This window comes from Pundamilia nyererei, unplaced genomic scaffold (assembly GCF_000239375.1).
Source record: "Pundamilia nyererei isolate P.nyererei 1_Seehausen unplaced genomic scaffold, PunNye1.0 scaffold00373, whole genome shotgun sequence".
Lineage (NCBI taxonomy): Eukaryota > Metazoa > Chordata > Actinopteri > Cichliformes > Cichlidae > Pundamilia > Pundamilia nyererei.
The window spans coordinates 209,430-221,487 of NW_005187774.1; the positions used below are offsets into that span (position 1 = coordinate 209,430).

Genomic DNA, 12,058 nt, shown 5'->3' on the forward strand with positions numbered 1-12,058 from the left:
AATACGGCAATGCCACGATGATCCATTTGGCAAAGTAAATCCATTGGGTATCCTTGTTGGTCTTCAGACAACAATTCAATATATATTTTCAAACAGAAATTCAATTCAAAACTGGTTTTTGAATCAAACTGTTTTGAGTCCCAAACAGTTGATTGTGTTCATGTGGACGTGGTGTTCCTATCAGCTGCACAAAAACAGACTACGGCAAACCCTCAGGAAATTCAACATTGTTAAATCTTAAAAAAATAAATAAAATAATGAAAAGTAATTTATATATGAAGCTAAAATTTAATAGAAATTGCAATAAAACCTTTGTGTGCATGTCAGAAACAGCTGAGCAGCAGGCTCGGCTGATGTGAGATGTCATGATCCTCGTCTGTGGATGTGGGAGTGTTTTTGTTTTCAGTAGGAGAGTCATTTCATTCGATACAGTACTCTTAAGTGGCAGCCAATTTGGATCTTCTTTTAATACTCAGGGAGTTTTTGCTGTTCGTTATAACTATAGAATGTGCTGAGAGTGGGCAGTGAGACTATAATAAGTAATATAAATACTAGAACATGTACCAGTTTGCACTGAAGTGCAGACAGCTACTTAATGTTTTCTTTATTCCAGCCCAGTTAATGTAGTCTGATGGTGCAGCTGGAATATGGCAGACACTTAGATTCACTCACTGTTTCACATACAGAAAGAAAACGTTTACCTTTGCTGCTTGATATAAAATGTTTGAAGCCTTATAAACTGCAAATAAAAGGAGAAGCTGTTGTTGGCTTACTCTGTACATCAGGGGTCCCCAACTCCAGGCCTCGAGGGCCGGTGTCCTGCAGGTTTTAGATCTCACCCTGGGCCAACACACCTGAATCACATGATTAGTTCATCACCAGGCCTCTGGAGAACTTTAAAACGTGTGGAGGAGGTCATTTAGCCATTTGAATCAGCTGTGATGGATCACAGACACATCTAAAAACTGCAGGCCCTCGAGGCCTGGAGTTGGGGACCCCTGCTGTACAAGAAGATGAGGCATTTTTAACTTGGTGCTGAATATCGCTGTGCTTAATGTGGACCCATTCCTGTGTACTCTGAGGACTAGGAAACTTCTGTCAGTGTGTGGCACCTCTGCTGAGGCATTTTTCATTACATGACCCAGAGTGGATAATCTCTTCAGTATTCCTCCTGAGGAAATGTGAGAGAAAGTTACCATTTACATTTTTATGTACCACACCTTCTCCAACAGGAACCAAGGAAAATGACACATCTGCCTGTGTTTACAAATGTGAGCGCTACAGTACAGAGTTGCAGTTCATTTAACAGAAAATGCTTAGCAGACAAATTCTAAACTTAAAGTCAAACCACTATTTTTCAACTCATTGATGTGGAGGCTCTATGGAGAGCATCTCTGAGCAGTATCTCATTGATGACGATGAATGTGGTAAGGCGTCAGTGTTGTGCCTCGGTGTTCTGCACCATCTTCAGCTGGAGAGGTTCCTCCACTAAGCCCTTAAGCTTCTTAAGGCACACAGCTCCACTTAATTAGAGTAAATGAAAGACAGCACTTAAAATGTACGATTTTAGTGCAACAGTTTGGTTGGAATACTTCTGATTATTTTGCAAAAGAGTTATCGTTATAACCGCCATATTTATTCCATCAGTTTGAAAGCCAACAGGCTTCTGTGGGTCTTGGCTCTAAACATGTAGTTTAAAGATTAAGTGAAGAGTTAGATCACAGAGCCAAAGCTTTGGCCTTCATTGGAGTTCATTGGTTCTCATTCATGAAATACTCTGATAGATGTATTTAACCAGGTTTGATGTGAATATCTTTTTCTTCATTTGAAGAAAACCTGAGCGGTGTGACTCTGTTGTTCCAGTAGCACTTACACTTACACGTTCAAAAGAACGGTTTTGAACGTGGTTGGGTTGTTGAACTGCATAAGCAGCGCCATCACTGCTGAGGTGGGACGCAGTAAGACAGTCATTTGGAATTTCTTAAATGATCCTGAGGGTTATGGAACAAAAAAGTCAAGTGGAAGACCCAAAAACTGTCACCAGCACTGAGCTGGAGGATCCAGTTGGCTGCCCGTCGAGACACTGGACGATCCTCGACCCAAATTAAGACCGTTGCTGGTGCCCACCGCAGCTCCATAACCATCAGATGGCATCTGAGACTGGAGGGTTCAAAAACATAAAACGTCTTCAAAGGCCTCGTCTCCTTGAACACCACAGAACTGACCGTTTGGACCAAACATGGGACGCTGAAAGGTGGAAGAACGTTTTATTGCGTGATGAGAACAAATGCAACCTTGGTGGTCCTGATGGTTTCCAACATTACTGGCATGACAAGCAGATCCAACCTTTTCTGCGCTCCACAGTGGAGGGGGCGCCATAATGGTCTGGGGTCTTTTTCCTTCAGTGGAACAACAGAGCTTCAGGAGGTGCAGGGGCATCAAACGGCCGCTGGCTGTGTCCAGATGTTGCAGAGAGCATCCCTCATGACTGAGGGCCCTCGTCTGGGTTTTACAACAGAACAACGCTACAGTACACAATACCCGCAGGACAAGGGACTTCTTCCAGGAGAATAACATCACTCTTCTGGACTATCCTGCGTGTTCCCCTGATCTAAACCCAACTGAGAGCCTTTGGGGGTGGATGGCAAGGGAAGTTTACAAAAACGGACAGCAGTTCCAGGCAGTAGATCCCCTTCATGCGGCCATCTGTTCCCACTTGGAGAAATGTTCCCATCACCTCATGGAAACGCATCAAGCATGCTGCAATACATTTTTGAAGTGATCAACAATAACGGTGGAGCTCCTCACGACTGAGCTCATGTTTGGATCTTTGATTTCTGTTTTAGGGGGTTTACGGGGTTTTTTTGGAGGTGTGGTCCTAAACTTATGATCAGCTGTAACAGCCTGTTTCAGTTTAAGCATTGTTTTCAATAAACTGCATGCTCAAAAAAAACGTTTTGTCTCACTCCCATTTCTTCTTGTTGCATGTTGAAGCTCTACTTGGAACCTTGTTAAGATCCAAACATGCAAAACAGGATTTTTTGCCATTTTCAAATGGTCTTAAACTTTTGATTGGGACTGTATAAACCATCTGGAGCAGGGTTTGCAAACTCATTTTACATTGGAAGCATATCTAGCTGACTTTGATCATATGTGGGTCACACCAATGAAACTGCCCTTTCTGCCAGTGTTCAGAAGTTTAACGACACATTTAGTCCCTGAAATATCTTGTATACAAAATGAAGTGCTATTTTAACAGAAAGAAATCTGTCAGCACGACTCTTTGGCTATAGTTTTAAGAATTAAATGCGGAAAATGACAGAAACCTATGGCTTAATTACTTCTGTGTAGCATGAATGGCCATGCAGGAGGTCTTTATCAGTAGGAAAAGCTGTAAAACCTCCAAATTGCAGTTAAATTTTCAGTTTTCCTTCACATTTTCCAAAGCCATCCAGTCAGCGGGATTTAAGTCCTGCTGAACCGATTATGACCCCCGGGTCTTATGTTTGACACCCTGATCTTAGAGTGTCACACGCTGATTTGTGCCAATTTGTACTTTTATAGTTTTGAAAAGCAATTAGCAGACCCAACCAACAGACCATTGTGTCTACCATGCACAATCCCATGTCCTTGAGTTACGTGCAGAGATCACAAGCTTCTCTGTCTGAAACCGCAGCTCTGTATTTATAGCAGGGCTTCTTAGTGTCTTTCCTTGTTATTTAGAGATCAAGGTGTACCTGCTGCTTTGAGGCTGGACTAAGCTCTGGCTAATGTAGCGTAACCACACCCCTGAAACACTGCGAAACAGGAAGGATTGCTTTTTGCACTGTCTACGGTTGTCTTGCTACAAGACTTTCTGTTAATGAAATCTGTGTGTGTAAAAGAAGAAAAGAAGGGGTGGAAGATCAAACAAAGACAATAACAAACACTAATTATGATCATGGACAAAGCAGAGGAGTTCAGGAGGGATCTTTGAAGATGTAGTACTGGGAAAGAGAAGAGCTTGGACACATGTATGTAAATGCTGGTGTTCGAAGTGTTAATGTATGTGAGCCACACCATGGGAGCTCTGCTGAGCTGGTTTGCTATTCGCGTTCGTGCTCTGATGCTGCACAGCGGTGGTGCACTGAAGAAATGGAGAGTAAGTGCAACCTTTGACCTTTAACAGAATGTAGTATGTGTGAGTGTGGACTAGCCTGATGCTTCAAGCAGAAATGTTTTTACAAAGTAACAATGATATGGAGACATTTCATGCTTGAGGTTCTTCAAAGAGCTGACAGTGCAGACATGTATGAACAATAAGACTGCAGACTGTTCAAAGGTAGGTCTACAACTTATTGTTTTAATTTATTGTTTTATCAGTGAGGTGTTTTATGTACTTGTGTTTTATTGTATTGTATTTTATATTTGTATTTTATTGTACAGCACTTTGGTCAGCCTCAGTTGTTTTTAAATGTGCTTTATAAATAAACTTGACTTGACTTGACTTCTGTGCAGAAAAGCATAAACATTACTGTGACCTCTGTCTTATCTGTAGCAGAGGCAAAGCAATATAAACAAGAAGAAGGTTGGCTAACATAAGCATTTGATCCTGATATTTGTTAAACTGACCTTAAGTGGCAGCAGACAAGATTCAAGATTATTTATTTGTCACCTGCATACGAGTACAACACACAGTGAAATATAGCCTGACATGCTCCTCGACTGTGCAAAGAAGGAGAGAACCAGTACAACAGTCAGGAGCCTTCAGCTGCACTAGCTATTCATAAAATGACTCTCTCCATTTTCAGATGCACTTGTTTAAACTAGCTTGGTCAGTCTGATTGATGAGTTTTCAAGATGACCTTGAGTGTTTTGAATGGTGCCTAAAACAAAAAACAGGATAATGTGCAAAGCTTTGCATAGCACAATGCTAGAACCTGAAATAAACAGATACACAAAATCAACAAACGAGCATATACGATTTTGCACACAATTTAGTGGAATACAAAACACTGTGTGTGTGACTTGTACAGAGTGAGAGGCTCCCTGAACCAAAACAGCTACACAGCAATGTGCAGCACCATGCAGGACCCTCTGGTATGTGTCTAGTTGGTCAGGGCTTCATCCTACAGCAGGATAATGACTCAAAGCATTAGTGCAAGCTGTGTCAGAACCACCTCAGGAACAAAGAACAGGGCGGTGAGCTTGAAAACATGGAGGTCCAGCACAGTCTCCAGACTTAAACCCCATCGAGCTGCTTTGGGATGAACTGGACAGAAGAGTGAAAGCAAAGCAACTACAAGGTCCACATTTATGGGAACTTGTGCTGCAGATATGGGAAGAATTTTGGCAGATATAACAGCTGAACACAGCCGTGTAGAAATCAAATATTCGTCACAAAGGTGGCTACTCTGCTTAGGCTGCTGCCCCCACGACCCGGCCTCGGATAAAGCGGATGGAGATGGATGGATGGATAGATGGATGGATGGTGGCTACTTTGATGAGTTAATGAATTCTTTTTTTTGTTTCAACTCCAATTGGTTATTTGTACTATGCTTTCATTTCAGAGTGCAATGAGACATTAAACTGCATAGTTTTCAATAACAAACTGGACCGGTAGTGTATAAAATGATAGATATATGTCTGTGTGTGCTAAACTTGTTGGTTTGTTACTCAACCTCGTCTTCTTTAATGTCTCCACAGCCACGGGAAGCCCCTGACGACTCTCACAGCCTCTCTGCAGCAATGGACTCAGAGGAGAGGGGCTTTGGTACGATTTCCCTGAAGTGGTGTGAGCATAGCACAGGAGATGGGGAAACATTTGAGTACTTTGACTCCTGCTCATGGCACAGTGACATCCTGTCAGATTTTAGTGGAGAAGGAGAGGATTCTGTGGACGCTTTGCTGCGACTGGAGGATGCCTACATTTTTCGACAAACAATAGGAGTCAGCGTCTGCAGTGGGCACACTAAGGCTCGACGCAGAGAATCAGTATCAGCAAAGGACAGCCACCGAGATGTCACAGAGACTTATGTCAAACAATCTACTTACAGCATGAAAAAAGGACCAGAAAACTGTGTGGCACCAAATCTTCCTTTGAAACTCATCAAAAAAGACCTTTTTTCAGTTGAGATCCAACCTCATTTAAACACAGAGAAACTAAAAGAGCAGTGCAGTTTACAAACTGTTGTTACAGGCGGCACGGAGCCATGCAGTCTGCATATTCAAAAGCAACACAAAACGGAGACATTTGATGCAAAGGTAAACACTTCAGACACGCAAGTAGTGAAGTTGCTTGTACAACCTGAGGACAACAGTGGGGACAGACTGAATAGAGACTAGGAGACACAGGACAGTACTGTGGAGACACAGCAGCAGCATTGTGCACATGAAAACAAGACACATTCACAGATTTAAGAAGAAGAGAGAAGGCATGTGGAGTAAAATTAGAAACATGTAACGTTGAGGATGTAGAAGTACAAAATCCTGACCTGCTCAGCACTTATGTGTAAATAACAGTTCCTCTTATTCTAAACAGGGAAAACATTTACAGGTGCAATCAGTGTCAAATACAATGTGGAAAAATGCACAGCGAAGACAAAACAGACTTACGTGAGAGTGATATAACATGCATGATAAAAACAAGGGTAATAATACCGATGCAGCAGTTCTACCTTCAGAGATATCAGAAATATGCAAACGTGTGACAGTATTTCTACATCACCACACTCGCACAGAATCCAAACACCATAGAAGAACACGGCACAAAGACAGTTCATGCATCACAGAAGCTGATATATGCACCCAATCCATAATTAACTGTATTTGCACGTAAGGTGGATATTTGCTGTTCACAAACTCTGTTTGAAGAGATCCCCAGCAAGTAACTGTCAGAGAGCCACCCTTCGGTTTGTGCTACTGCACCAGAGCCCCAGGCTTGGGTGCTGGGTGGACTTTGAGTGTGTAAGCACTGCAATAGAGGCAATGATCTTGCATGATTTTTTTCTTCTATCCTTTTTCCATAGAGACCACAGCCTGCTTTCCTTCTGATACCTGCCCTCTAAGGTGTCTGTAGCCCCGTCAAGGTGGCTCTTCTATGTCGTGCTATACATTTATGGATGTTTGGTTTCTCCGATGTACAAGTCTAAGCACTCCTCACTGCACTGCAGAGCATACACTGTTGCTTAGTTTGCGTTTGGGAAATATGTCCTGGCCAGTTGTTGCCTGAGTGTGTGGCTGGGTCTGATGTGCTCTGGGATGTCGTGCTTGGAGAAGATTCTCCCGAGTTTCTCTGACAAAGCTGCTACATAAGGGATGACAGTGTTGTTCCATTTGTCATTCTGTTTCTCACTAGTTGGTGTCCGACCTCCTTTCGTGCGCATCTTTGCACAGTTGGGGTTGTTGTGAAAATTCAGTGCATTTGCTCCAGGCCCAGGAGTGTCAACAGCGCCTGTACAACACAGGACTCAGGGAATTTTACTGGGAGAAAAAATGCTTGTATTACTCCCTTCAAGTTCAAAGTTGCTCACCGAGTGGCAAGGACCCTTTGTGGTCACACGGTGAGTGGGCAACGTTGACTATGAAGTGGTACGGTCACACAGCTACATCACCTCAAAGTCCGAAAAGCATGGAGAGAGGCTGAAACTGCATCTCTGGTGAGCCTGGTTAAGGAGATATATGAGCTGGGGCCGGTGGTGCCAAATTCCCCCACTGCTGCCTCCCTCCGTTGTAATAACCATTTTACACAGGCCCAGAGAGCAGGTGTTGCTGCACTGCAACAGTCGTTTGCTGATGTGTTCAGCAAACGACTGATAAAAAGCTTCGTATGAGCACAGTGAGTGTTGCAAATACTGACTGGGGTTAGAAGTGGAGCTGAAACCCAGCTCGCAATGTTGGATCTGCTGCCTGCGTATTGTAGGATCTACCTTACTGTCAGGGCTCGGCCGTCACAGCCGAGTGACGGATGTTGCACAGTTCTTCAACTAATAATCTAAGGCGCTTGGACAGAAAGCAACTGGACTTCTTTAAGTTTCTTGAAGATGTGCTTTCTTCTATTTGTGCAATACTTTCTTTCCCGAGGTGGCCAAAGTGCTTGCACAAAAGGGGGTCATATGATTGTCTTTGTATTATTGTAGGGTCTTTAGCTTTCAACATAAAGTGCCTTGAGACAGCTGTTGTTATGATTTGGCGCTATATGAATAAAATGGAACTGAATTGAATTTAACTAGGGAGCCCACGACACATCAATGTTTTCATCTGTTGTATTATAAATATGTGATGGGGAGGCAGAGGTCTGGTGTGCAAATGTGATCGGGGTAAAGCTGGTTCTGTTTTGTAAAGAGATGTCTGCTGTAGTCATTTTCTGACAGTCTTTACTTGTACAATACCTAAAACCAAGGCAGTGAAAAGTGAGACTACAACAAAAGACACTATTCAAATACTCATGCAGGTGGGAGAGGCTTTTGAGGTTGTGTATTGGCTGCAAAGCAGTGATAGAAAATGTCTTTAATAATGAAAATAATCATTTAATAACCCAGGGATGACATATGCAAAGAAAAGAGAATTGGTCCAAGCATTAAACCCTGAGGGACTCCATAATTATTAGCCCCCTTATGAAAATGATGCATTTCTGAAGTATTTCCTAAGCACTGTTAAACAGAGTCACGAGTTTTCACACACGCATGCACGCATGCAATTAATTAACTGTTTTTTTCATGCCAATATATATCACAAACACATGTATACAAATGAAGACCATGATAGCGTGCATGCAAGAAGTGGCAGAATGAGGAGCCCTAAAAAGTAGTCATCAAGATCCACTTATTTCCAAAGTGGATATTTTTTTAAACAAAAAGAAATACATTTATTTCACAAAAATCCCCAAACTGACAGGCCCTCCTGATGATAGTTGTGTGTCCTTTGGTGAGATTCAAGCTGGGACCAGTCGATAAGCTTCCCTTTGGTCTTCTGGAGACAGCTGTTCACCAGGAAGGACGTGTGTTTTAGTTGTTGTGTTAGTAAAAAACACAACCTTCCAGGGATGGTTTTATAAGCAAAGGAATGACAGCAGCTGTTTAAAGCTATCTCCAACCCGATTATAGAGACTGATTGATACTGGAGAGGAGCCAGAGGTAAATGACAAGGAGAACCCCATTATAGAATTTCGGAGGAATAATATCCATTGGACATATGGATTGGAAATACAAACTTGGATAAAACTCAGACAACAGGGTAGTCTGAGGCACTTGGACAGGACATGGACATTGGATGACATGGCAGGAAAACCAGAAAGAGAGCAGAAGTAAGAAGTCTATTGATGAAAGAACTCAGGATTGTTCTTGGTGATTAAGCCAGAGAATCAGGATGTTCTCACATCTTTCAGTCGGTTGAACAAGATTAAAAACTCCTTCATGTTCTCATAGTGCAGAGGTTGGTAGAAAAAGCCTTGTCCAGGTCCCAGCTCACTGGAACGATTGGCAACCCTTCAGCCTTCAACCCACATAAGTCACATAAAGTGACTCAGATTGGAAATACATACTTACACCGCTCTGTCATTATTTAACCCACATGTTGTCTCTCGAACACCCATTCATGATTCAGGTTTGTCCAGTATGTGACTGTTACATGTTAATGATCCTCATCGGGGTGCCAATGAACAGTGATGATAATAAAACATGCTCTATTTCCACAGCTAGATGCCGGAGCCCCCCTGGAGCCCATCAAGGCCCACTGCTTCTCCCACAGCACCCCCATCGGTCTTGACTGCTTGGGCAGGAGGAGACAAATCTCTTATTCCTGTAAGTACCGACTCTGCTTCTGTTGGGTTTAGATTCTGGTGTCGTATTGTGGCAGCGTTTTTGACTGAGTGTTCGAACCTGTGCAGCTTTAGTCATCAGGGGCGATCGTGGCTCAAGAGTTGGGAGTTCGCCTTGTAATCGGAAGGTTGCCGTTCGAGCCCCGGCTTGGACAGTCTCGGTCGTTGTGTCCTTGGGCAAGACACTTCACCCGTTGCCTACTGGTGGTGGTCAGAGGGCCCGGTGGCGCCAGTGTCCGGCAGCCTCGCCTCTGTCAGTGCGCCCCAGGGTGGCTGTGGCTACAATGCAGCTGCCATCACCAGTGTGTGAATGGGTGGATGACTGGATATGTAAAGCGCTTTGGGGTCCTTAGGGACTAGTAAAGCGCTATATAAATACAGGCCATTTACCATCAGATCATGTCTCTGTTCAAAAAATGTCTGTTTATTTCATACTGGGCTGAGTATTTTTCAGCTCTGCTGACAGAGACTAATGAGGAATGACTAAGCTTACTTTCTAAATGTACCTGATCATGTTTTTCAGCTTTAGTTTCACAGGCACTTCCTGTTATGTAAAGAGGCACTGATGCCATTAAATACGAACATACAAGGCCTCGTGCATATTTTCATCATCTCTTTCTAATTAAATCAAATCAAATCACTTTTATTGTGACATCACATGTGCAGGTACATTGGTACAACAAACAATTATGTTTGTTGGGTCTGTGTTTCCACAAGCCCCGCTAATTCTAGAGACTTATTCATCATGAAGAAAACAAGACAGTCGATTGATCGATCACTTGCGCAAGGGAGGCCTGTGTCCACCACGAAAATCACCCCGACTCTGACCTCCTCCTGCTGCCTTTTTATTGAGAGACAGTTCACACAAAACACATCATAGCAAAGCAACGCCCACTTGGTTCTAAGACAAAGCATTTTATGTATATGTGTGAACTTCTGTAAGAATGTGTGTGTGTGTGTTACCTCCTGCTGACCAAAGGGTCATAAAAGCAGGAAGCTTACATCAAAAGAAGCAGATCTTCCAGGATGTATCTGCAATAAAACATTACAGCCCCCCACCTCGAGAATCTGGGGGGAAGGACAGTGAAATTCATCAGAGTTGGCAAGCATAAAAATGACAACATTAAACAATTCACTCTAACAATGTTTTTCATCTATCATCTTCCTGAGCAGTTGTTTTCCTACAGCTGCCACCATAACTATGACTATCAAAATGTGGGAGTAAGAAAACAAAGTTCAGCTGACTTCCATCTGCAGTCTAGTGGCCATTAGAACACGCCCACCACACACCTCCAGCCAGGTAACAGCACATATTTAGGTATAGATTATTCTGCCTGGCTTTGAGAGATGATACAGCTGAATCACATTCCTCTACTAAAAACGGTAGAGGATATTCACGTTGGAACACTTTACCTATATCGCTCATCTTACATCATTTAAAATGTGCACACACGCACGCGCACGCGCGCGCGCACGCGCACGCACACACACACACACAGTTCTTACTGTTTCTCTCTAAAACTAACCTCATAAGTTGGACATTCAACAATGACTTGTTTGTTGTTTAATACAGGAATTTATTTCTAGATGACATTAGTGGAGATAATCTCCTCGAATAATCAATAAATGAATCAATCAGTTGCATTAGTGGGTGTGGTCAGCTGCAGTGTTGTCTCTCCATATGCCTGACACTTCTGTCATGTATGTGTTTTTGATCTAGTTGTTGTTGGTGAGGGTCCGGGTGGGTGGCGTGTGGTCTGGGTCCTTGTGGTGGTGGATGCTGTCCTTAGGCTGAGCGGCTAGCTTCTTCGCCAGGGCTTCATGTGTGGGATCCTGGGCCCTGGTGCCTGGGGTCTCCTGGTGGAGGCCCTGTCTATGGTGGTACTCCACTGTTATTGTGGGCCCATGTTTTTTCTTAAAGGTGCAGGAGTTGGCCATGGATGGCACTTCTCTGTGTGCTAGTATGCTTTTATTCCATTTTCTCCTTTATATATTTATAATGTACTTGTATATTGTTCACATGTTGAAATAAATTACCAATCAATCAATCAATATCACACATGGACTGTAATAAGAAACTACTGATAGAAATTAATAATCAGGTAAAAGAAACACATGAAGAAGAGTTTATAGAGCTCATGTTTGGCCTGACGTCACATTCTGCTGGACAGGACAGGCTGAAACAAACGTAAACTTCACTGTGCTCTTATCAGCATTGGTCCTTCACTGCTGTCTGTCATTAACAGAGATGGGCAGTAATCC

The 12,058-nt window shown here is 43.0% G+C and overlaps 1 protein-coding gene across 1 annotated transcript in view; it reads left to right on the plus strand.

Moving 5' to 3' along the window:
* The window catches only part of LOC102193168 (rho guanine nucleotide exchange factor 4-like), a 133,934-nt gene that overhangs the window by 23,196 nt on the left and 98,680 nt on the right, over window positions 1-12,058 (plus strand). Inside the window, exons 5-6 of the mRNA XM_013915830.1 lie at window positions 5,686-6,243; window positions 9,674-9,779. Coding sequence (XP_013771284.1) covers window positions 5,686-6,243; window positions 9,674-9,779 — 664 coding nt within the window. The remainder of the gene's footprint in view (window positions 1-5,685; window positions 6,244-9,673; window positions 9,780-12,058) is intronic.